The 26,313-nt window shown below is 43.7% G+C and overlaps 1 protein-coding gene across 2 annotated transcripts in view; it reads left to right on the top strand.

Annotated features, from left to right (window-relative positions):
• Window positions 1–1,977: 1,977 nt before the first annotated feature.
• Window positions 1,978–26,313, top strand: part of LOC142489893 (retinol dehydrogenase 7-like) — a 79,717-nt gene continuing 55,381 nt past the window's right edge. The window contains exons 1-4 of one of the 2 annotated variants that reach the window (XM_075591463.1): window positions 1,978–2,107; window positions 7,851–7,998; window positions 24,280–24,613; window positions 25,638–25,896. In XM_075591463.1, coding sequence (XP_075447578.1) covers window positions 24,301–24,613; window positions 25,638–25,896 — 572 coding nt within the window. In that variant the 5' untranslated portion in view covers window positions 1,978–2,107; window positions 7,851–7,998; window positions 24,280–24,300. Of the gene's footprint in view, window positions 2,108–7,850; window positions 7,999–24,279; window positions 24,614–25,078; window positions 25,338–25,637; window positions 25,897–26,313 lie in introns of both variants that reach the window. The other variant, XM_075591462.1, reaches the window with a different exon arrangement.

The following is a 26,313-nucleotide window of genomic DNA, read 5'->3' as shown; positions in this document are numbered from 1 at the left end:
GCAGACAGGGGGACTTGAGGGACCCTGGCTACATATATATAATTTATTTTATATATATTTTTCCCGGCATCCCATCTGGCATTCACACACTGCACGTCCCTGAGGAACGTCACTCTTTGATGACCGAAACGTTGGATGTGGTGCCATGCTATAATTGAATACAGTACTTCTGGATTTCCTTGGTTGTGTGCTGTCTCATTTTTTCCCGGACTCCCATCTGGTAATATATATATATATATATATATATATACACAGATTTTACCAGATGGGAGTCCGGGAAAAAATGAGACAGCACACAACCAAGGAAATCCAGAAGTACTGTATTCAATTATAGCATGGCACCACATCCAACGTTTCGGTCATCAAAGAGTGACGTTCCTCAGGGACGTGCAGTGTGTGAATGCCAGTGAACCACCTTATATACCCACATATAATAATACATAATCAGACTCACCCGTGTGTGAACATGAAAGCCTGCGAAAACCGCGTGGCTGTGTCTCCTGTGAACCGCAGGTCTGTGCTGGAAAGCACCGCCATCTTGGAATTAGCAAAAAACTTCCTGTTGCAAAGTATGGAAGCCCGTGTGGCATAGAACTCACCACTTGGATGCCACGCGTATGCGCCTGAATTACAGGAAACTATAGCGTGTGGAGCATGCTGGGGATGTAAAACGGACTCAGTTAGTGTCAATACACGCAGCGCGAGCTGTGGCCTGCTGGCGCGCATGCGCTGGCTTGGCTAGTATCAGCCCTGATTGGGAAGCGTCATTGCGCATGCTCAGCCCACTAAAAGGGCCAGTCACGTCTAAACCAAAGCAGACTCACTGCCCAGGAGATACTGAGCATACGTGCGCCGTGTAACGGCACCCTGTGGTCCTAGTGCTCACCCTGAATGTCGCATATACCTGCAATTACTTTAAAAAAGGGGGGATAAATGACCAGTTCCAGCATCAGAGCCACATGGCACAGAAAAAAACACCAATATGACAAATGTGTAACATACATACAAATGATAGCACAAATTGTTTACAGATACTCAAATAAAAATAATTGTTATAATTGCCAAGGCTGTTGATCTGAAATGTTGTATGTGATGCACTAAAAGGTCCACATCAGAGACTAAGAACGATGTGACCATGGGGCATAGGGGATGCAAAGGCGGGCATGTATCTCATAAATACACGTGTAGATACTACTAAAGTCATAATGCAATTTAATAAAATGATGTAACTGACTCCGTGTGATCCTTACAGTGCTCATGCTTCTTCCACAGTGCAATAACCTATGCACCGATATAAAACCACATCACCGCCCTGTATATGAGCTATCAAAACAGATTAAGTGCATACACCATCACCTGGGAGTGACCTCGTGAGGGAAGCATAACAGAGAACACATAATGAAACAACAAGTAGAAAAAAGAAAATAAGAAAAAACGGCTGATACAAAAATTCTCATTAAAAATCCAAAATCACAAAAAGCACCCTAAGTAAAGATCCTCATTTAGGCCAAACGGCGCCATAGTCCTGAGCTCAAAGATGTGCCTTGCTTCACTCTGCAGCAGGAGTCTGTTTCTATGACCCCTCGTGCGGGCGCTGGGACCTGCATAATAGGCATGCACCTAAACGTTGCCAACGAGTGTTTTAGATCTCTGAAGTGTTTTGCCACTGGAAGGCATTTGAACGCAAGGTTGTTGACATCTGATAATAAAGCTGTCCGTATTGTATTTATATACATATATATATTTATACACATATACATATCAACATACATACATGCATACATACATACATACATACATACATACCTACACAGAGAGAGACTAATTTTTCTAAGTATTCATTTGTATTTAAATAAATAGGCTAAATGAAAAACTTAAGTCAGACCTGACTCAACTGAACCTATTTGCTTATTCCTCTAGTGTCTCTCTCTATCTCCCTCGACTCACATTCCTGTGCCTTTTACTTGAGAGATAATCCCTCCTTCAGATATTATATAGTATCAGCACAGTTCTGTGTGCATGTGCATGTTTGACTTGTTAGCTGGGAGCCACATTACACTGACCTACAGAGATTGTTCAGATTTTCGACTTTGTAACCCTTTTAAAGGTGAGTGCTTTTTATCCTTTATTGAGTTTACAAAATAGGTTATAATAAGTAAACAGCATTTCAAGAAATATAGGACCAAACTCTGTATTGTATCTTACCTTCCAAGCAACAGGGAACTTCCAATAGGTTAGTAATATATTCAGGAGTCAAAAGTTGCTCATATGGTAACCTAACTCCAGATGTTACATAGTTACATAGTAGATGAGGTTGAAAAAAGACATGCATCCATCAAGTTCAACCTATACTCAATTTAGACAACATATACTTTATCCCATATCTGTACTTACAGTACAGATGTATTCTGTTTGTATCCGGGGTTTTCCTGAGTGACACTCACTGTACTGCATGTTACATGAGGACAAGGCTAGGTTGAGTGACACTCACTGTAATGCATGTTACATGAGGACAAGGGCTAGGAGGTATGTGTAATGAATGTTACATGTTGACAAGGGCTAGGTTGAGTGACACTCACCTTAGTACTTTATGTACAGTACTACTGTAAGTGTATTACATTTACTGCTAAAGAGTAAAAACGTCTTTAAACACTGAAACCAGTGAACACTTTATAAAACAAAACTTTTTTTATTATATGAAAAACAAACCCAGGAAATTTTTAGTTGATAATTGTGCTCATCCCCACAGCCTTGGGTGTTCCAGGGAAGACGCCTTTTATGCCTTTTATGCCTTTTAAAAAGGCATTTATGTCGTCTTTCACAGCTCGGAAAAGAACCGGGGTCATAATGAAATGACGTTTTATTTCGTCTATAATATTTCTGCGCAAATTCGGAGCCAGTGCTTTCTTGCCCCTATTGCCATCATAATTAACCACCTTAAACCACTGAAGATACCCATCATAACTGGCATGGTGTTTCATAATGAGAAGGGCTAGTATGGTCACTTTTCCAGCGCTTCTCAAAAAGTATTTTTCCCGTATGCTCTGCGGGAGGTCTGTTAGTGTTATGTCTGGTATTGTGCACGTATCAAGTTGCATTTGAAGATGTACTCTCCTGGGTGCTGTGGGTCATGCAGCAGGTGTGCTTAATTCACTGGGCGAGGATAGATGGTCTGTGGGACTTCTCATTTGCACCAGTACAACTCTGGCTGCAGCGGGTGTTGGAGGAAGAGGTGTGCTTCTGTCAGTGGGTGACAGTAGAGTGTCTGGTAGGATGGTTTCCTCTGGTGGTGTGCTTTGTCTTGGCGGCGTGCAGGCCAATTCCAGTGAAGAAGGTGCAGGTGGTGGACGGCATTCCTCCAGGTCACACGGCTGCTCCTGCATCGGAAATACAGGCGGAGGGACAGAAACAAAATAATAGAACCCAACAATGTCATTGTCAATGTTGCCCATGCCCCTCTCCATCACCTCCATTCTCTCCAAAAGTTGATTCATCTTTGCCTCCATTCTTTCCCTTATTGCTGTGTTGTGTTGCAAATTCTTCCGTAGTCACTTAAAGATTCCAGTATGCAACCTACAGAACTCGGCTCATGAAAGGTGTGAGGGTGGAATTGTGTTCTAGCTCTAAGAGGCTGGGTGATCGGAGGGGGACGTCAGTGGGACAGGGGAAGTGTTGCTCTTCAGTTTTCAGAGGACCGTCTGCTTGTGCATCAGTGTGACAGGGGACTTCTGGTTCAACTTCTGTTTGGCTACTGTTGTCAGAGTTCTGTCTGGATGTGAATCGGTGTGGCAGGTCACATCTTGTTCATGTTTTGTTGTCAGAGGGCCGTCTAGTTGTGCATCAGTGCGGCAGGGGACATCTGCTTCTGTTCTGTCAAACTGTATGGGACTGCAGGGACCCCTGCTGTGTTAATCCAATGAGTTTAAGAATCTCACAGAAATGTTGAGGCAATGTTGTGGCATTTACTGTGAGACTGCCCCAGAATTTCTCAGATAGGAGTTCTAATTCTGGTGGCTGCATCTGTAGGTGGTGCTGGGGACTTCTTGTTCATCTTCAGCTTGGGTAGACCGAGGGTCGTCTGGATCGCCAATGTTCGCTTGAACCCATTAAATGTCCTTATTTATGACGGTCCCTATTATCTTCCTGCAAAAGCCCAGTCCAGGATGTTTTGCCTTGGGAACTTTTAGTGCCATTTCTTTAGGCACAGTAGGCTTTCTGGTCATCTTTGCCAGCTGCATTTCTCTTTCTATTCTCAGGGACAGCAGCAGTTAGCCACTTGTTGCGTGTGTAGAATTGGGACTGATCCATGTCAGAAGATTAAGCACAATACAGTAACTGGACAGAAAGCAGTTGTTTAAGAGAATGATCAGCCATTGTGGAGGAGATCAATTTTGGTTGACCTTTTATGCACTGTATCACTCTCGATGGTACAGGTGTTAAAAGAGGGTGTAAACCAGGCCTGCACAACATATGGCCCGCGGGCGGAATGCGGCCCGCCCGGCCTCTTTGTGCGGCCCGCGATGAGATTTAAAAAAATAAATAAACTTTCAATAAAAAAAAACTTTAAAAAAAAAAAAATGGTGGCGATTCCCCGCGGTCCCGGAGGTGATGTGAGGTGCATTGAGGTGAGGTGCATTGAGGTGAGGTGCATTGAGGTGAGGTGCAGGGGGGTGAGGTGCATTGAGGTGAGGTGCAGGGGGGTGAGGTGCAGGGGAGGTGAGGTGCAGGGGAGGTGAGGTGCAGGGGTGATTGGTGGTGCGGGGGGGGGTGATTGGAGGTGCAGGGGGGGTGATAATAGGTGTGGGGGGGGTGATTGGAGGTGCAGCAGGGGTGATTGGAGGTGCAGGGGGGGTGATTGGAGGTACAGGGGGGTGATTGGAGGTGCAGGGGGGGTGATTGGAGTGCAGGGGGGTTATTGGAGTTGCGGGGGGGTCATTGGAGGTGTGGGGGGTCATTGGAGGTGCAGGGGGGTAATTGGAGGTGGGGGGGGGGTCATTAGAGGTGCAGGAGGGGTGATTGGAGGTGCAGGGGGGGTGATTGGAGGTGCAGAGGGGGTGATTGGAGGTGCAGGGGGGGTGATTGGAGGTGCAGGGGAGGTGATTGGAGGTGTGGGGGGTCATTGGAGGTGTGGGGGGTCATTGGAGGTGCGGGGGGGTTATTGGAGGTGCAGGGGGGTCATTGGAGGTGCAGGGGGGTCATTGGAGGTGCAGGGGGGTTGATTGGAGGTGCAGTGGGGGTGATTGGAGGTGCAGGGGGGGTCATTGGAGGTGCAGGGGGATCATTGGAGGTGCGTGGGGGTCATTGGAGGTGCAGGGGGGTCATTGGAGGTGCAGGTGAGGGTGGTTGGAGGTGTAGGGGGGTGATTGGAGGTGCAGGGGGGGTGATTGGAGGTGCAGGGGGGATGATTGGAGGTGCAAGGGGGGAGAGTGATGTGAGGTGCAGGGGGGGGAGAGTGGTGTGAGGTGCAGAGGGGGAGAGTGGTGTGAGGTGCAGGGGGGAGAGTGATGTTAGGTGCAGGGGGAGAGTGATGTTAGGTGCAGGGGGGAGACTGATGTTAGGTGCAGGGGGGAGAGTGATGTGAGGTGCAGGGGGGAGAGTGATGTGAGGTGCAGGGGGGGGAGAGTTATGTGAGGTGCAGGGGGGAGAGTAATGTGAGGTTAGGGGGGGAGAGTGGTTTGAGGTGCAGGGGGGGGGAGAGTGGTGTGAGGTGCAGGGGGGAGAGTGGTGTGAGGTGCAGGGGGGGAGAGTGATGTGAGGTGCAGAGGGGGAGTGATGTGAGGTGCAGGGGGGAGAGTGATGTGAGGTGCAGGGGGGGAGAGTGATGTGAGGTGCAGGGGGGGAGAGTGATGTGAGGTGCAGGGGGGGAGAGTGGTGTGAGGTGCAGGGGGGAGAGTGATGTGAGGTGCAGGGGGGAGAGTGATGTGAGGTGCAGGGGGGGAGAGTTGTGTGAGGTGTAGGGGGGGAGAGTGATGTGAGGTCCGGGGAGGAGAATGATGTGAGGTGCAGGGGGGGAGAGTGATTTGAGGTGCAGGGGGGGAGAAGGATGTGAGGTGCATGGGGGGTGGGATGTGTGTGGTGTGCAGTGGGGTATTGTGTGTTTGTGGAGAGGGAGTATTATGTGTGTGGGTGAGGGGGAGAGATGGGGGTATGAGAGATAGATGGGGAGTATCGCAAAGGTTGATAGTGAGGGGTTCTGGGGGAGATATGAGGATGATGATGAGAGGTGCTGGAGGAGAGATGATGATGATGATTTTACCCGTGCAGCCCAATTTTTTTTCCTTGGAGCATTTCGGCCCTTCTCACTTTACGAGTTGTGCAGGCCTGCCCTAAGGGGTAAGTGTGTACCCCGCACAAACACCAAGGAGGGTTCTATTCTCAGGGACAGCAGCAGTTAGCCACTTGTTGCATGTGTAGAATTGGGACTGATCCATGTCAGAAGATTAAGCACAATACAGTATCTGGACAGAAAGCAGTTGTTTCAGAGAATGATCAGACATTGTGGAGGAGATCAATTTTGGTTGACCTTTTATGCACTGTATCACACTCGATGGTACAGGTGTTAAAAGAGGGTGTAAACGTTACATGACAAATGTTGTGCATACTCTACTTTACTGTACATTCAAATGTGCTTCGTGTAATTTTTTTTCAAAACCCGCAATGCCCAGAACAGTTATTTCTTCTCACTTTACGAGCTGTGCAGGCCTGCCCTAAGGGGTAAGTGTGTACCCCGCACAAACACCAAGGAGGGTTCTATTCTCAGGGACAGCAGCAGTTAGCCTCTTGTTGCATGTGTAGAATTGGGACTGATCCATGTCAGAAGATTAAGAACAATACAGTATCTGGACAGAAAGCAGTTGTTTCAGAGAATGATCAGACATTGTGGAGGAGATCAATTTTGGTTGACCTTTTATGCACTGTATCACACTCGATGGTACAGGTGTTAAAAGAGGGTGTAAACGTTACATGACAAATGTTGTGCATACTCTACTTTACTGTACATTCAAATGTGCTTCGTGTAATTTTTTTTCAAAACCCGCAATGCCCAGAACAGTTATTTCTTCTCACTTTACGAGTTGTGCAGGCCTGCCCTAAGGGGTAAGTGTGTACCCCGCACAAACACCAAGGAGGGTTCTATTCTCAGGGACAGCAGCAGTTAGCCACTTGTTGCATGTGTAGAATTGGGACTGATCCATGTCAGAAGATTAAGCACAATACAGTATCTGGACAGAAAGCAGTTGTTTCAGAGAATGATCAGACATTGTGGAGGAGATCAATTTTGGTTGACCTTTTATGCACTGTATCACACTCGATGGTACAGGTGTTAAAAGAGGGTGTAAACGTTACATGACAAATGTTGTGCATACTCTACTTTACTGTACATTCAAATGTGCTTCGTGTAATTTTTTTTCAAAACCCGCAATGCCCAGAACAGTTATTTCAAAGGAGATGAGCATGAAAATACGTCAGGTGTTCCTGAAAGGACAACAAATAAGCCATATCCAAGCCTGGTTAAATAGCCCAGGCCTCGACATCACTCATAGCTGTGTCTGCTATCATGCCCATGCAAAGACTAAAGCTATAAAGAGGATTCGCTCGGTCAGAAAAGATTAAGTACAGTACTGTATAGACAGTCTAACTGTATATTATTGAATGAGAATATGATTGTTTCTGTTCCCTCCTTTCTCCCTCATCCCCTCTTCCTCCTTTCTCTCTCTTCCTCTTCTCCTTCGTTTCTTTTTGGGACAATTATGTAGAAATAAAAAATGTTTATCCATTGTCATATTTATCTTCAGTCGTGTGACAAATATGTATGCACACTTGTAATCGTTCACATTTTGGTACGATTGTAGGGTGGCAAAGAGGCTTGTGGATGAAATCAGCAATTGAAATGATGAACGTTGTGCTGCCGCAGTTAATGAAGTTTTACAGCAGGATCATAACCTGACAATATCTGAGGAGAATGAGATGTGATTTGGGCTGGAACTACAGATGTGTCAAGTAAAGTGTTCTGCTGCAATATTGTATAATGCAATAGTGTTGTTCAATATGCACAAGTGCGAGTTAACAGCACCTGTACAATTCTATCTTGTCATTGCAGAGTGTATCCAATGATAAGGGAGCCCAACAAGATTAAGAGAGTACAGAAAGCGCAAGCTTGGATCGATAGTGGGGAACATTTTGACAATGTAATATTTTCAGATGAGAAAGATTTGCCACATTTGCCTTAAAAAAAAAAAGTCTATCCCTGAAGCCACGTCCCAGGCACCCACTCAAGGTCCATGTGTGGGGTGCTATCTCTACACTAGGACCAGGGTCCATAATAATATTTGACGGTAATTCTCAGTTTATCATTTTTGGTAATTACATTTTATGTGCTGTGTCACATACGTCCCCCTGCTAGCACGCGACCTGCATACGGGGCAAGGGTTAATACACAACGCTCGCAAGCGCACCCACTCCTCACCCACTCAGGGGTCTTTCAAATGGGTTGTATCTCTCCTCAAGCCGTCCCAATATACCACCGCCACGAACAGCACACAAGTGAGCACGTGACTTAGACATGCAACCAGGGTTAATACACACGGCTACTCTAGCCACCCTAACTTTCTCCTCCGCAAGGAACCAGCGAGTTAGCATTAACCCCTACTCAATTGCACTTTTTCCTCCGCAATAACACAAAGATACGCCCTTTCCTCTGTTACTCGACTGCTAAAACTCTGCTAAGACGCTGACTCAGGCCCTCATTCTCCCCCGTCTCGATTACTGCAACCTCCTGCTGTCCAGCCTTCCTGCCTCTCACCTGTCTCCCCTACAATCTATCCTAAACGCTGCTGCCAGACTCACTCTACTCTTTCCTAAATCTGTCTCCGCGTCTCCCCTCCTGAAATCCCTCTCCTGGATTCTGATCAAATCCCGCATCTCACACTCAATTCTCCTCCTCACTTTTAAAGCTTTACACTCTTCTGCCCCTCCTTACATCTCAGCCCTAATTTCTCGCTATGCACCATCCCGACTCTTGCGTTCTTCTCAAGGATGTCTTCTTTCTACCCCCTTTGTATCTGAAGCCCTCTCCCACCTTAAACCTTTCTCACTTACTGCCCCGCACCTCTGGAATGCCCTTCCCCTCAATACCCGACTAGCACCCTCTCTATCCACCTTTAAGACCCACCCTAAGACACATTTGCTTAAAGAAGCATATGAATAGCACTATGGATAATCCTTGACACAATACATAAAGCGTTGGCCCCCTGCAGACGCACTTACTAGAATTCCCACCTAATGTCTCTGTACGTTCTCCCTACCTACCAATTAGATTGTAAGCGCCTCGGAGCAGGGACTACTCTTCCTTAATGTTACTTTTATGTCTGGAGCACTTATTCCCATGACCTGTTATTTATATATTATTTGTTATTTATATGATTACAACATGTAGTAGTACTACTGTTAAGCGCTATGCACATTTATGGCGCTATATTAATAAAGACATACATACATACATACATCATAACCATCCACTGCCACCACCTGAGGTTATGCAGATATGATAAAAGATCTTAGACTAAAATATCTGGCAGGGTCCCAGGTCCCTGTTTATTATAGGAAAAACTATGCACTCTAACACAAAATCAGTTGTAGTAATATGTGCCCGAATTTAGCAAGTTATTCTCTCCATCATGCACAAAGTTCATTCAGAGCCCAAAGCATTACTTATTAAATGTTTTAATATATATAAAAATACAGTGCTTGAATTACAGAAAAGGTATTACAAAATAAACATACAATTACAATATAAGGCAGAACAGCTTCTTAAAATAAAAGGGGTAAAACAGAAAATCCTATACAGTACATTACCACATGCTATGGATTTTCCCAGAGAGGCACTGGTTCAGAAGATGAGGTCTGCCATGCTTTCCAAGCATGCCCCTGGTCAGATCTGATGTTTTACAACATGGCCCAGACTTAAGTACAATTCTTTCTTAGGACACCTTCATGAGCCCACCCCTTCTACAAAATACCTTGAGGCTGTTATCCCCCAACACTCTGTAGACCTTGATTAATTCAATTAAAACCTTGAGTGGGCCATCCACATGGACACCTCTCCCCAAGTAAATGCCTTTGAAATTCAGAGCAGTTCAAAGAAACAGTTCTGACCTGTTTCAGACTCAGCATTTTGTATTTTTGTTAAAAGTGTAGCTCATTAACGCCTTAAGCACCAGAGGGACTAAAAATACCCAAAGCTCATGACATTATCATGACATTCTGTAATAATGTACTGTATTATATTATATCCGTTTTTCTGTACAGGAATCATGGATAAAAAAAAATTCAAGAAGAGATTATATTTATTTATTTATCAAATGTTTTACCAGGAAATAATACATCGAGAGTTACCTCTCGTTTTCAAGTATGTCCTGGGCACAGAGTTAAGATGACAAATAATATATTGTTACAAATACATAATTACATAAGTAAACAAGGTATACATTATATCAAGACATTGCATGCACAGTTACAGATAATATATATTATAGGCGTATGTAACAGTTACAGACCAGATTAAAATGTGAGACAGCTTTAGTTTTGAAAGAACTTAGACTGCTGGTGGCTGTGAGAGTCTCTGGTGGAATGTGCCAATTTTGGGGTGCATGGTAAGAGAAGGAGGAACGTCCGGATACTTTGCTGAACCTTGGGACCTGTCTTGGGAACAGTCTTTTGGAGTCAGATCTCAGATGATAAGTGCTGTATGTGATAGGGGTGAGGAGCTTGTTCAGATAGACGGGTAGCTTACCCAAAAAGTATTTGAAGGCAAGAGAGGAGAGGTGAACTTTGCGCCTAGACTCAAGTGATGACCAATCTAGTTCTTTGAGCATTTCGCAGTGATGTGTGTTGTTGCATTGGAGATCAAAACAGCATATTGAATTGTAGAGGGTCTCAAGTTTGCTAAGGTGGGTTTTGGGTGTACTATGTCCCCTTAGTCGATAATTGGCATTAGCATCTGCTGTGCGATACGCTTTCTGTCCAGCAGACTTAGGCTAAGGCCCCGCTCCCTCAGTCAGCGCGCCCGCACTGCAGACAGGCGGGGCGCTGACAGACACAGACCGCGATATGCGGTCTGTAGGGAGCCAGAGCAGGAGGGGGGTGGGAGGGAGGGGGGCGGGAGTGGGAGGGAGGGGGGGCGGGATCTGATCGTGGTGCCGTCCACTCCCCCCACACACATACATACACACACACACATATACACATACACATTCACACACACACACACACACACACACACACATACATTCACACACACACACTTTAACCCGCAGCTCCTTCCCTGCTCCCTGCCCAAGGCGCCTCCCATCTAGCTCCTTCCCTCCCCTCATCCCCATTGGCTGACTCGCGTACCATGTGACGCATCGCCGCACGGGAACACAATTCTCTTGTATCCCCAGCTGGCTGACGCGTCACAGTACGTAGTCAGTTGGCAGTGAGGAGGGACTGGGACCGGATCGTGTGGCTAAACAGCAATAGTGAGTTGCGCTCACACGGCCGCCCCACGCCACCGGGCGCAGCGGGTCCCAGCCCTTACGGAGGATTTGTTCCTATAAAGTACACCTAGTTTGGCATAGGTTTTGGATGTCAGGGTATCAATGTGCATCCCAAATGTTAAATGGGAGTCAAACCATATGCCCAATTATTTAAAACTAGTAACATGAGTTAGGGTGGTATTAGCATTGGTTCTGATCTGAAGCTCAGTCATTGTAAGCTTTAAAAATGTAGCCTTGGTCCCAAATACTATTGTTACAGTCTTGTCAGTGTTTAAAAACAGTTTATTTTTGTTTTTTGGGGGAAATCCAATTTTCAAGTCTCAAAAAGTCAGAAAGTATGTGTTCAAGGTCGGAGAGGCAAGGGCTGTGTGCATATAAGATTGTGTCATATGCCATCATGTAGAAAAGAAAAAAGTTATATCTATGGCACTTAGCCCCAAGATGTGCTAAATATGTAAAGAATTATTATTATACAACCAGATGGAAGGTGGTATCCACTTGGGCTCTCCTCATGAAGACGATCAATCATGTAAAGGATAAAAGATAAAAATAGAACATAGTGTAATACAGTAACTAACAAACATATAACACCTCTGACAGATATTAGACACACGAATGCTGAGACAAACAAATGACTGAATTAAATAAAACGCATTTAATACAACAACTATATGTGCAATAAAAATAACACTAAAATGAATGGGTCACATGTGCACTCCAACAATGGCTAGACTGTCCGCTTACCAGACACTAGAAGGTAAAATGCAGTGGATAATTCAGAGAGTATCCCCTCTCGTGATGGTAGACATCAGCCCTTAAGCGTCTCTTACGGTCAGGTGGAGCCTCCGAGGGGGATCCTCCCTGCCTACCACACCACAGACCTCCGCAGGGCAGACGTGCAGGGCAGCGTGTCGCAGGAGCAGGCGTCGTCACATGCGCAACAGCAGCGCAGGATCCAAGCCCACAGCAACAGGCAGGCGATGTCGTAAATGTCCAACTCCGCGCAGCAGCACGAATAGCAGCCGCGGACAAGATGATAGCTGGAATATGTCCGTGGATTTGGTAGTGAGAGTCTGGTAGATGCTGTAAGGACAGCAGTGCACGCATAGACCACCCTACGCATTTCGGAAGACTGCGCTTCCTTCCTCAGGGGTAAAAAAGTAGTGCCTCAGTCATAGAGGTAACTCTCAATGTATTACTTCCTGGTAAAATATTTTATAAATAAATAAAAATAAATAAATAGAATGTCCACATATAAATAGTCCCGGTTTAAAGGTGTAGTACCTCAAAGAGGGGATGGACATGCGCAATGGCAGCAAGGTGAACTGAATGTCTCAGCAAACAGATAATGACAATAACAACACAAAAAAAACACATAAATACTACAAATAAAAACAATACTTATAATAAATGTCAAAGAAGGCTGATAATAACCATTCATAGAGGTGTATATATATATATATATACCAAAACAGGATTGAATGCATGGTGTGCACATACAAATATATTCATGAAATTTCTTTACATTGGCCAATGACTATCATAAACTTGTAGATAGTTCTCCACCATAGGGTGTGCTGTATATTTGATGGTATTTAGCCCAAAAACAATAAGCGACCAATGAAAGCACATAGAAATAGACCACAAATGCAGTACAGTGTATGCATGCATATATATATATATATATATATATATATATATATATATATATATATATATATATATATACAGTGTTCATATATGTGTGTACATATATGTATATGTATATATATATATATATATATATATATATATATATATATATATATATATAATCAAAAAATAAATAGATGATACCGTTCTGTGGCTAACGAAATGCTTTTATTTGTGCGAGCTTTCGAGATACACTGATCTCTTCTTCCGGCGATGTTACAATGAATGAAGCAAGCAAAAGGTATACTTAAAAACAGTGTCTCTTGGAATGTTATCTGTGCTAGTCCTTCCCCCGGTGTGGATGTGTTTTATGGCTAGAGGTGTCAAAAGGTTCCTGAAAGCAAGTGATGTAAGAGTGTGTGAATATAAATGAATGGAGAGCCCACAGTATATACAGTGCTTTACACACAGTTTGGAAACCACTGGTGTATACAGTATGCTGAGTCTGCAGAGGTTACAGTACTGTAGGCACCATAGAAGGAGACACTGCGGAGTCAAAGCACAACTTCATCCATTAACGTAACATTAAAAAAAAGATGGCGCACAGGCAATGCAATAAACAAACATCTAAAGTATATGTGAACACACAGACCAATACTGAATATATATCTTTATACGTATGTACTGTATACACACAGATTGCAGTAAGTTTTCATATAATAAAAAATAAGTTTTGTTTTATAAAGTGTTCACTGGTTTCATTGTTTTAAGACGCTTTAACTCTCTAGCAGTAAATGTAATACACTTACAGTAGTACTGTACATAAAGTACTAAGGTTTTCTAGCCCTTGTCAGCATGTAACATGCAGTTCACATTCAGCATAGCCCTCGTCAGCATGAACCAAGCAGTACATGGAGTGTCACTCAACCTAGCCCTAGTCAGCATGTGACATACAGCACACATTCATCCTAGCCCTTGTCCACATGTAACATGCAGTACATTGAAAAAATGAAAAAAGGATGTGTGCTGCGCTATGCTAATAAAATATAGCAAGTGATCTAAACACAAACTAATTGCTATAGTGTGTGTCATATGGCTGCCTAATCAGTGATTTTGACCACCCTGGTCAAAAAGTTAACATTGTGAAAAAACAGTGTTGAATGGCGCATTTAACTTGAAATCAGATAATATTTATATTGTGTGTATATAAACAATACCAAAAAGGATATCACTGTGAATACAACGTATAAATGACTGTCCGGCTTAATCCACAGCTGCTTGGCTGGTTGAACTCAGCATATGTAAAGAGGAAAGAAATAACATAGTATAATAACGTTTTGGTAAGAGCAGATTATACCAAATGGTACGAGAACAATGAATTCCTCAGAGGTAGGTAAAAGATGCAGGAAGGAAGGTAAAACCATGTATAATTGACATAATCAGGTCCACTCCTCACGCCAGCGAAAATTGAAATCCTACTTACAAGAGAACAGTAGGAAATGTGCATTAGATATTGTCTTTCTTGGGGTAGCTGCTTCTCCTTCTCGGCAAATCCTTGGTAGTCCCATCAGCGCTTATTCCAGACCAGCTGGCAATCACCGTTGGCTCCTTGGATGCTGCGACATCAACTCAGCTGTTCACCCCTCCTACCGACATCCAGCTCACTGCCAAGCTGCTGCCTGGGAGCCCACACAACATTAGCAAACATGGCGAGTTGGTATCCCTCTGGTTTGTTTATATTCCACGGTATATTCCACGGTCACGTGGTCGGGACATCTCAAAGCAGAGGGATACCGGCACCCCGTAACAGGGCCTGTATCTTGGGAAGCAGGGGGTCCTCGGACCTGAAACCAACGCGGTTCTGCTCCGGAGACCCCCTGCTCATCTACACTAGTATCCAAACACACTAAATAAACAATAACTAATTACTGTAGCGGCTAGCCGCTAAGGTAATGAAGCTGCAATAATGTCTTTTTATAATAGTGTGCAGGAGCAGGGGTCTCTTGAGCTGAACCGCATTGATTTCAGCCTCGGGGACCCCTGCTTCCTGTGTTACAGGCCCAGATATGGGGTGCCGGTATCTCCTCCATTGTTTACATGTCACACGTCAGGCGACGTGGACGCAATAAAAATGGCGGTGACACTGGCATCTGATGTCCCTTACTGGGGCCTGTACCTCAGGAAGCAGGGGATCCCTGAGTCAGAAATCAAAGCGGTTCAGCTCAGGAGACCCCCTGCTCCCGCACACTATTTAAAAAAAGACATTAAAGAAGCTTCATTACCTTAACGGCTATTCGCTAAGGCAATGAAAGGGTTAATGCACAATAGCATGTTTATTGGGGACAATTGCCCCCAATAAACATTGTAATACACAATACACCAACCCCCTGTGCCCCCAACAACCCCTATACCCCCCTAACATACATAACAAATTTAAAAAACTGATTTTTTCTAAGTGCTGTCTCTCCACTCATCCGCCGCTTCTCCCCACCTTCTTGCCAACTTTTTGTGGCGGGACGATTTGGAGAGGAACTCAGCATTCTAGAGCGGCGATCAGCTTCGAGAAGCTGGTCGGGGGGCTTATAGAATACAGCAAGTTGGAAAAGCTGGCGATGAACGCCAAAAAGTGGCTTATCGCTGCGCAACTGCCGGAAAAAAAATTTAGGCAAACAAAACCGGCAAGTTTTGCTCATATCGCCAGCTTCTCTGGGCTTACTGAATCGCAGTAGGCTTTTTTTGCGAGATGCTGGCGATAAGTGGCTTATCTGCATTTACTGCATGAGGCCCTCTGTCTCAAAAGGAAGAACATGTTGTGCTGTTGCAGATCTATGATGTTTATGTTTGATTATGTGCACTTCTGAGCAAAGTAAGTAATAACTTGTTTTTCCCAGTCCGGGTAATAAAGGAATCTGTATTTGAAGTTATGTGGTGTGTGGACCCCTCACTGACCTTACCTAGTGTAGGATCCATCATCCGCGCCCCTCCCGACGTGCTCCCAGCTTACCCAGACCCACGATCGGGTGTCCTGCCTCTGCTGCATTCTGCAGCACATCTCGCAGACCAGTCATTACCAGCGTACCTTCAAAGGGCGCGTGCGGACCTCACTCGGCACTAATTCCCGTTCCCGCTGGTGCCGTCTCCAGGCTTCACTCGTGCGGTGACATCAACGTCACGCAGCACCCATCCGCTATGCACGGCACCCATGCACGCTCGTAGTCTCCTCTGTTCCGCTGTGTAGTAGCGTTCACCTGTCTTGTCTCCATCAGCCAACCACAGCCATGCATACTAGGGAGTATGCTTCCTCCTCATTGGTGTGAGCATAACCTTGTTTATTTGCGCTGTGTTAAGTGCAGTCCTGCCTCCTGTCTGAGCCTTGCCTGTCTTGTCCTGGGTTGCCTACTTTCTTGTTCTTTGGATTCCGCTCTTCACTTCTCCTGACCCGGCTTACTAACGACGATCCGTACCTCTCCGCTCCTGACCCGGCTTACCCACGACGATCCGCATCTCTCCAATCCCGACCTTGGATAAAGTACCTGCAACGATTCGTACCTCTCCAATCCAGACCTCAGCAAGTATCAATGACCATCCTAACCTCTCCTACCCCTACTCGGCTACCTCGACCTATCAACACTCCAGACGCACTCTCGTGGCTGTGGGTTGGCGTTTATCAAATCGCCACCTCGGCCTCGCGGTCACGCCATGTTTGTGGTGAGAACATCGTTGCACCTGGAAGGCCAATCCATCACTGCTATTTAGTGCTACTGTAGCTTCCATCCGATATAAATAACACACATTGCTATACCAGCCTTAACCGCAGGAACCATGCTTTTACTGTTTTCACATTTTAGCCGGACAATTCTCAACTATTTGATTGCACAGCACTGGAGGAAACAAATAATTCAAACTTTATGAAATAACATACAGGCGTCGCAGTTCTGTACTTGCAGTGATAGTTCAGAAAGACAGATAGATATACAACCAGTGAGCTAAATATAATTGTAATTAATAATTCTTAAACACTTTGCCATCATGTATCTGTATTACATAGTTACATAGTAGATGAGGTTGAATAAAGACATGTGTCCATCAAGTTCAACCTACTGCTGCGGCAGCTTTTATTCTTACAAATCACCGGCTTTTACCTGGCATGTTCCTGGAATGCCACGCTGTTCACCTGGAGCATGCCGGGCTCCTTTTGCCTTCCCAGCCAGGCGCATGCCAGGCTGACGCGCGGTTGATGTGTTAATTGATAATGGTTCAGGATTTACTAGGCTGCAATGCTTTGCGTGTCCGCCAGATGGCATAAATTCATAAATTGTAATGCAGTATATATATGTATATATATACATATATATACTGTATAACAACAACCCCTAGTTCTGTACTGTACTGTATATGCACATCAATGATACTATAGGCCGGCGGGGGCGAGATGTTTTTGCAGCAGAGAGAGATCCGCTGCTCTCTCTGCGCAAACATCGGCACATTAAAAATTATTTAAAATACATTTTTATTCAAAGTGTAGATGTGCAGGGGGTCTCCGGAGCTGAACGCGTTGGTTTCAGGTCTGGGGACACCCTGCTCCCCGAGATACAGCCCCCTTTATGAGGTGCCAGTATCACTCTGCATTTAAAGGTCCCGATCACGTGACCGCGACATGTAAACCAAGCAGAGGGATACCGGCACTCCCTAAAGGGGCCTGTATCTCGGGAAGCAGGGGGTCCCCGGACCTAAAACAAAACGTTTCTGCTCCGGAGACCCTCTGCACATGTACAGTATAAATAAAACACATATATAAATAAACACTCATTCCTTACCTTAGCGGCTGTGTGCTATGGTAACGAAGCAGCATTTCTGTATTTTAATAATATTGTACAGTGAGCAGGGGGTTCCCTGAGCCAGAAATTAATGCTCAGGGTACCCCCTGCTCCTGCACAATATTATTAAAATACAGAAATGCTGCTTCATTTCCATAGCTGATAGCCGCTAAGGCAATGAAGGGGTTAACCCACCGTGCCCGCTTTATTGTGGGTAGCGGGGGTGGGTGAAGGGGGTATTTGGCCCTTGGTGTGAGTTTAGGACTTGCGGGGGGTTGCGGGTGCACTTAACCCCTTCGCGGCCGTAGCAGCTAATACCGCTACGGTTATGAAGGGGTTAACCCCTACCGCTACCCCCCGCAAGCCCTAAACAACCATCGTTGGGGCTAATACCCCCTTCACCCACCGCCGCTAGCCACAATAAAAAAAACTCACGCACAGCAGCAGCACAAAAAATAAATAAATAAATCTAAATAAATACATGAATATAAATAAATACATTTAAAATACATTTTTATTCATAGTGTAGATGTGCAGGGGGTCTCCGGAGCTGAACCGCGTTGGTTTCAGGTCCGGGGACCCCCTGCTCCCCGAGATACAGCCCCCTTTATGAGGTGCCGGTATCCCTCTGCATTTAAAAGTCCCGATCACGTGACCGTGGCATGTAAACCAAGCAGAGTGATACCGGCACCCCCTAAAGGGGCCTGTATCTCGGGGAGCAGGGGGTCCCCAGACCTAAAACCAAAGCGGTTCAGCTCCGGAGACCCCCTGCACATCTACACTATGAATAAAAATGTATTTTAAATGTATTTATTTCTATTCATTTATTTATTTATTTATTTAGATTTATTTATTAATTGTGCTGCTGCTGTGTGTGAATTTTTTTTATTGTGGGTGGTGGGGGTGGGTGAAGGGGGTATTAGCCCCAACGGTGGTTGTTTAGGGCTTGTGAGGGGGTAGCGGGTGCACTTAACCCCTTCACGACCGTAGCAGTATTAACTGCTACGGTCGTGAAGGGGTTAAGTGCACCCGCAACCCCCCCGCAAGTCCTAAACTCACACCAAGGGCCAAACACCCCCTTCACCCACCCCCCTACCCACAATAAAAAAAATTCACGCACAGCAGCCCCACAATTAATAAATAAATCTAAATAAATAAATACATGAATATAAATAAATATATATGTATATATATACAGTATATATATATATACAGTATATATACAGTATATATACAATAACAATCCCTATACATATATATATATACTGTTATATATATATATATATATATATATATATATATATATATATATATATATATATATATATATATATATATATATATATACACACATGAGATGAACCAATATACAAATAAATGTAGAAGGGTTATCAAAACCATACTGTCCTACAAATAACACTTCTCCATACAGACACACTACATTACAATGAATTTCCTTTAATAATCCTAACTGATCTTACAATCTAAATCATCAAATGACAAAGGAAAATCTCACATTCCAATCAATACATTGCATTTACATTGTATTTATGATGCATAAAATCTATGCACCATATACATTCTGCAAATGAATGTGAACAATATCATTGCAAGCAAAATACAGATAACTCCAAACAAGTCAACTATTTTAAGCAATCAAGTAAACAAAAATCAATATATAAGTACCAACCAGAATACAACATTTAAAACCAACGCTACCCCTTACAATACCAAGGATTACATCTATCTAATTGTAAAAAACATTATACTGTACACACATTGAAGCATTGCAATAAACAACATACAGTACATCCCCTGTATCTCCCTGCCTTGAGTGTAATCTGTGTAAAGCCCCCTCCCCCCTAATGTTTCTGTTAAATCTCTCTGCCTTCAGTGTAATCTGTTTAAAGCCCCCTCCCCCCTAATGTTTCTGTTAAATCTCTCTGCCTTCAGTGTAATCTGTTTAAAGCCCCCTCCCCCCTAATGTTTCTGTTAAATCTCTCTGCCTTGAGTGTAATCTGTTTAAAGCCCCCTCCCCCCTAATGTTTCTGTTAAATCTCTCTGTCTGTGTTGCTGTGAGTGCAGTTTATGTAAATGTGGGGAGGGGGAGTGGGTTATAACCCCACCTCCTTGACTGTGATCTGTATAAAGCCCCCTCCCCCTAATGTTTCTGTTAAATCACCCTGCCTGTATTGCTGTGAGTGCAGTGTATGTAAAAGTGGGGAGGGCGGGGGGGGGGACCCGATGTGCATACTGTGAGGTCTAACCACCCTCCCCCCTACCCACATACTGTTACCCCCCCCCCCATCCTGGCCATGGCCCCTCCGCTTCTGCAAAACAGACACAAAAATTAAAACATCCAAAGTAATGTCCCCTAACCCCTTAATCACCATAGCGGTTATTAACCGCTACAGTCATTAAGGGGTTAACCCCCCCTCACCCACCACTCGGGATGCCTACATACCCTCCCACACTAACCTCCTCCCCCCGTGAGGCCTAACCACCCTCACCCAGTACCCACAAGGGAGGCCTACCCACATACCGTTGGGGAAACACCCCCCCCCCCCCCACCCCCAGTACCCACAATAAAAACAACACAGTGAACCACAATAAACATCATTCTATTTATTAAATACATTACCCACCCCCTGTGCCCCCCCATAAATACAAGATTTATCCTTTTACATACAGGGTTCATAACGCAGCCCCACGCGAGTCCCCGGTGGGCTGGCGGGGCACCTGGACAGACCTACAGGGTACCAGCAGCCCTTTTTAAACAGGTTCTGGAGGCCTGCTGGTGGGTCCCGCCAGCACCATAGCCCCCAGGTGGTCTCCTTGGGTCACCGTGGGCCACAATTGGGTCCCCACGGTAGGCCCAAGGATGTCTGGGAGCCCCGGGTCAGACCCACAGGTGTCTGCGGGGCCTCGGGTGGTTCCCACGGGGGTCTAGGGAACTCACGGGTGCTCACTATGGGTCTGCAGTGCCCCCACAGAAGTGGGACCACACATCATCATCCCCGCACCTACGAGTCGGCGGTGCCCCACAGAAGTGGGACCACACAGCTTCATCCCCGCAGACTACGGGTCGGCAGTGCCCCCACAGAAGTGGGACCACACAGCTTCATCCCCGCATGTGTCACTCGTGGAACCACCAGCCTGATACCCGTGGGATACCCGAGGAAACCACAGGTGGTCTCCAGAGTTCCCACGCAGAACCACGGAACAAACCCTGAATGTAAAAAAAATAAACCTGGCCTATACATTCAATACATACACCCCCCCCCCCAAAACCTACAGTACAATAATGTGCAAAATAACTATTATCCAGATATGGATAATAGATTAATTGCCCATTATTAAAAACATTAACTAGCATATTCAAATAAATAAAGTACTACTGACCTCATCAATACGAAGTGTCCGTCGCCAGCAACATCCTTGTCTTGTCCACAAAATACATTGCCAAAACAAAGCCAATACATTGCAATTACATTCATATATCAATTAACCCCTTAAACACCTTATCGGATAATAACCGCAAAGGTAATTAAGGGGTTAAGCCACACTGCCCTGATACCCACCCTTCACCCATGCATTTGTACAGTGGCTTCATCATGCAACTATATATACAGTATATATATATATATATATATATACAAAGAGAGAGAGAGATATATATATATATGCTGTATATATATACAGTATATACACACACATGATGAACCAATATACAAATAAATGTAGAAGGGTTATCAAAACCATACTGTCCTACAAATAACACTTTTCCATACAGACACACTACATTACAATGAATTTCCTTTAATAATCCTAACTGATCTTACAATCTAAATCATCAAATGACAAAGAAAAACCTCACATTCCAATCAATACATTGCATTTACATTGTATTTATGATGCATAAAATCTATGCACCATATACATTCTGCAAATGAATGTGAACAATATCATTGCAAGCAAAATACAAACACTTCCAAACAAGTCAACTATTTTAACCAATCAAGTAAACAAAAATCAATTAGCAATCATTATTTACATCCCTAAACAATTGACAGTCCATCCCGAACAATGAAACAATTAACTAATTCATGCCTCGAGCAGAACAATTCAGCGTGTGAAAAAATATACAAAGTACCAACCGGAATACAAACTTTAAAACCAAGGCTAGCCCTGACCTCCCTCAAACACACAATACAATATCAACAATTAAATCTATCTAATTTTAAAATACTTTAAACTCACAATAAAGCATAGCAGCATAGACAAATTAATTTAAAACACATCAAATCAAGCTTTTAAAACAACATCATTTCTTACCCTGTATGTATATATCTCTCTAGACATATATACATACATACATACATACAGTGGCAAGAAATTATATACCACAAAAAAAAAATACACATGTTAAAAAAGCTTTTAAAAAAATTAACAAGTTAAATAAAATACATTTCTTTAGTTCACTTACCATTACTTGCCCCCACCGACTCCCGTTGTGCAGCTTACTCACGAACCAATCCACGAACAGGAACCCATAAAATAATAAACCATACAAAAAAATAAACATTAAACTAAAAATCCAAATCAATCCACGGGTCTTCTATTTGTAATCCATCTTTATCTTCATCTGTATTCTTCTTTCTTCTATCTTCTTCCGGGCGGGGCGGGGTCTTCTTTCCATCTGCGGCCACGCCCTGGTCTTCTTTCTTCTCCGGAGGTCCTTCCTCCGCGGCGTCTGGCTGCAAACACATCTCACCAGGGGATGGCCTATAGTATCATTGATGTGCATATACAGTACTGTATGTGTATGTTAGGGGTTATAGGGGTTGTTGTTATACAGTATATACTGTATATATACAGTATATACTGCATTACAATTCATGAATTTCTCGGCTTCAAAGACAACAGCTCGCAAATGCCCCCATGCATTTTTACACGGCATTGCAGTATTGCAGCCAGCGGGAATAAAATGCTTAAATCACGGGAGCGATATAACGCTATATACCCCGGGAGAAAACTATACAAAACCGCACATCACCGGGATATTCCGAAATTCGCTGAGCTAGGCAAGTAAGAATAAAGTTGGTCGGTAGTGTATGATAAATTTAGATGACAGATACTTTATCTTATATCTATACTTACAGTGACGTATCATCCAATGATATCTCATTAGAGGAAAAATAAATTCCAACCTGACTCCAAAAATTGGCAATTAGATTACTCCCTGGATCAACAGCCTTCCCATGTTTACTTATTTGATATATTCATGTATACATTTCCTTTCTAAAAAGATGTCCAACCTTTTTTTGAACAAATCTATTGTATCTGCCATCACAGTCTCCATGGGTAATTAATACCACATTTTTGCTGCCCTTACTGTAAAGAACCCTTTCCTTTGTCGCTGGTGAAATCTCCCTTTCTCCAACTTTAAGGGATGAGCCTGGGTCCTTTATACTGCCCTTGGGATGAATAGTTATTTTGAAAGCTCCTTGTACTGTCCCCGAATATATTTGTATATAGTTATCATAACCCCTCTTAGATGCCTCTTTTCTAATTTAAATAAATCTCATTTAGCTAGCCTCTCCTCATAAGTTAGAGTGCCCATCCCCTTTATTAATTTGGTGGCTCTTCTCTGCAGTCTCTAGTTCCATAATGTCTTTTCTAAGGAGTGGTGCCCAAAATTGTACACCATGTTCAATGTTCTCCATGTTCTTACTAATGCTTTATAAAGGGGCATAATGATGTTTACTTTCCTTCCATCCATTGCCCGTTTAATGCAAGATAAGATCTTGTTTGCCTTTGCAGCTACTGCATGACTTAGGGCACTATTGTTAAGCCTTCTGTCTACAAGCACTCCTAAATCCTTCTCCATCAAGGATTCCCAAAATGTATCCCCATTTAATTTGTAAGTCGCCTGTTTATTCTTGATTCCCAAATGCATTAACATACATTAACATGCATTAACATACATTTATCTGTATTAAACCTCATCTGCCATTTACTTGCCCAAGATCTCAGTCTCTCCAAGTCCTTCTGGAAAGAAATAACATCCTGCTCTAATTCTCCTACCTTACACAATTTAGTATCATCAGCAAAAACTGTGACTTTGCTCTCTATGCCAACATCTAGGTCATTAAAAAAACAAGTTAAAACGCACGGGTCCCAGTACCGATCCCTGAGGTACTCCACTCAAGTCTTTAGTCCAACCTGAAAAAGTTCCATTTATGACAATCCAGGTACAAATATTTTTACCGAGTCCAATTTGCTTTATTTTACAGTGAGAAGCTCCTGCTTCAATCATGTTGCTCCCTCTGCTGGTGCTCTTGGCTCTGATTCTCCTGTTCAGATGGCACAGGGAGAAACAGATACTGCAGAATTTCTCAGATAAATATGTACTGATCACTGGATGTGACACTGGATTTGGAAACCTGCTGGCGAAGCAGCTGGACCGGCGTGGGCTGCGCGTGCTGGCAGCTTGTCTGACAGAGAGAGGAGCAGAGGACCTGAAGAAGGAGACATCCAGCAGACTGCAAACAGTAATCCTGGATGTTACCGACAGCCAGAGTGTGAGCTCTGCTGCTGAGTGGGTCACTAGCACTGTAGGAGATGCAGGTGGGTGAAGCTTTGTCAGGATAAAATGTTATTTAGTAATAGGGATCACTCACAAAAAGGGTTATATTTGTGTAGTGTAGAGACTTACTTTTCAGTAGGGAAATGCTGAGCAAATGTCCTTAAAAGTGTATTTTTCACTCGCAGATATAGGAGGCATTGACATAAAATAATAAAAATAATGAAGGGTAACCTTACTAATATGTTGTGTTGTATTGTGTCACTATGCTTGAACGACAAATCATGCAATGTACCTCATGCAAACATGTATCGTATTTTTTTGGATGCACCAAATGAAGAAATTCAAGAAAAAAATGGTGACTTCTCAGAAGGAGCGTTCTAATTAGGCTTGCATGTTCAGAATATGATTAAGGATCTCTCCTTTATTTGGCATCAAAACACAGAAAATAAATATTGTTTTTATTATTGATGTCCTTGTACCTTTCCCTCTTATTCCATATCTTGCAGGGCTCTGGGGTTTAGTAAATAATGCTGGTATTCGGATTGGCACAGCCCCCAATGAATGGCAAAAGAAAGAGGATTTTATCAAGGTGCTGAACGTCAACTTGCTGGGGATGATTGACGTGACGCTGAATCTACTGCATCTCATCAGAAAAGCCCAGGGACGTATTGTCAATGTTTCTAGTGCTTTAGGGAGACTGTGTACTGTTGGCGGAGGATATTGCATCTCTAAGTTTGGCGTGGAAGCATTCTCCGATGGTCTAAGGTGAGCAACATAAACAGGGAACATTACAGAGCTTGGCCATGATCTATGACAGTAGTTGGGTGAACGACAAATCATGCAATGTACCTCATGCAAACATGTATCGTATTTTTTTGGATGCACCAAATGAAGAAATTCAAGAAAAAAATGGTGACTCCTCAGAAGGAGTGTTCCAATTAGGCTTGCATGTTCTCAATATGACTAAGGATGTCTCCTTTATTTGGCATCAAAACACAGAGAAAAAAAACATTGTTATTATTATTGATGTCCTTGTACCTTTCCCTCTTATTCCATATCTTGCAGGGCTCTGGGGATTAGTAAATAATGCTGGGTTTGGGATTGGCATGGCCCCCAATGAATGGCAAAAGAAGGAGGATTTTATCAAGGTGCTGAACGTCAACTTGCTGGGGATGATTGACGTGACGCTGAATCTACTGCATCTCATCAGAAAAGCCCAGGGACGTATTGTCAATGTTTCTAGTGCTTTAGGGAGACTGTGTACTGTTGGCGGAGGGTACTGCATCTCTAAGTTTGGCGTGGAAGCCTTCTCCGATGGTCTAAGGTTAGCAGGGACATTACAGAGCTTGGCCATGATCTATGACAGACAGTAGTTGGGTGGCCATCAGCGTACTGTATCTAACCTTTTAGGACGTAATGACATGACCATATTTCCATTTATTTATTTGATTTATTTATTTGTTATTTATCAAATGTTTTACCAGGAAGTAATACATTGAGAGTTACCTCTCGTTTTCAAGTATGTCCTGGGCATAGAGTTAAGATGACAAATAATACATGGTTACAAAATACAGTTACATAAGTGAACAGGGTATACATTATAAACAATACATTGCATGCACAGTTAAAGAAGATGTATATTATAGGCGTATGTAACAGTTAAAGACCAAATTAAAATTCCTTAGTTTTGAAAGAACTTAAACTGGTGGTGGATGTGAGAGTCTCTGGTAGGTTGTTCCAG

The sequence above is a fragment of the Ascaphus truei genome, chromosome 3 (assembly GCF_040206685.1).
Source record: "Ascaphus truei isolate aAscTru1 chromosome 3, aAscTru1.hap1, whole genome shotgun sequence".
NCBI lineage: Eukaryota > Metazoa > Chordata > Amphibia > Anura > Ascaphidae > Ascaphus > Ascaphus truei.
This window is presented reverse-complemented; position numbering and strand designations above follow the sequence as displayed.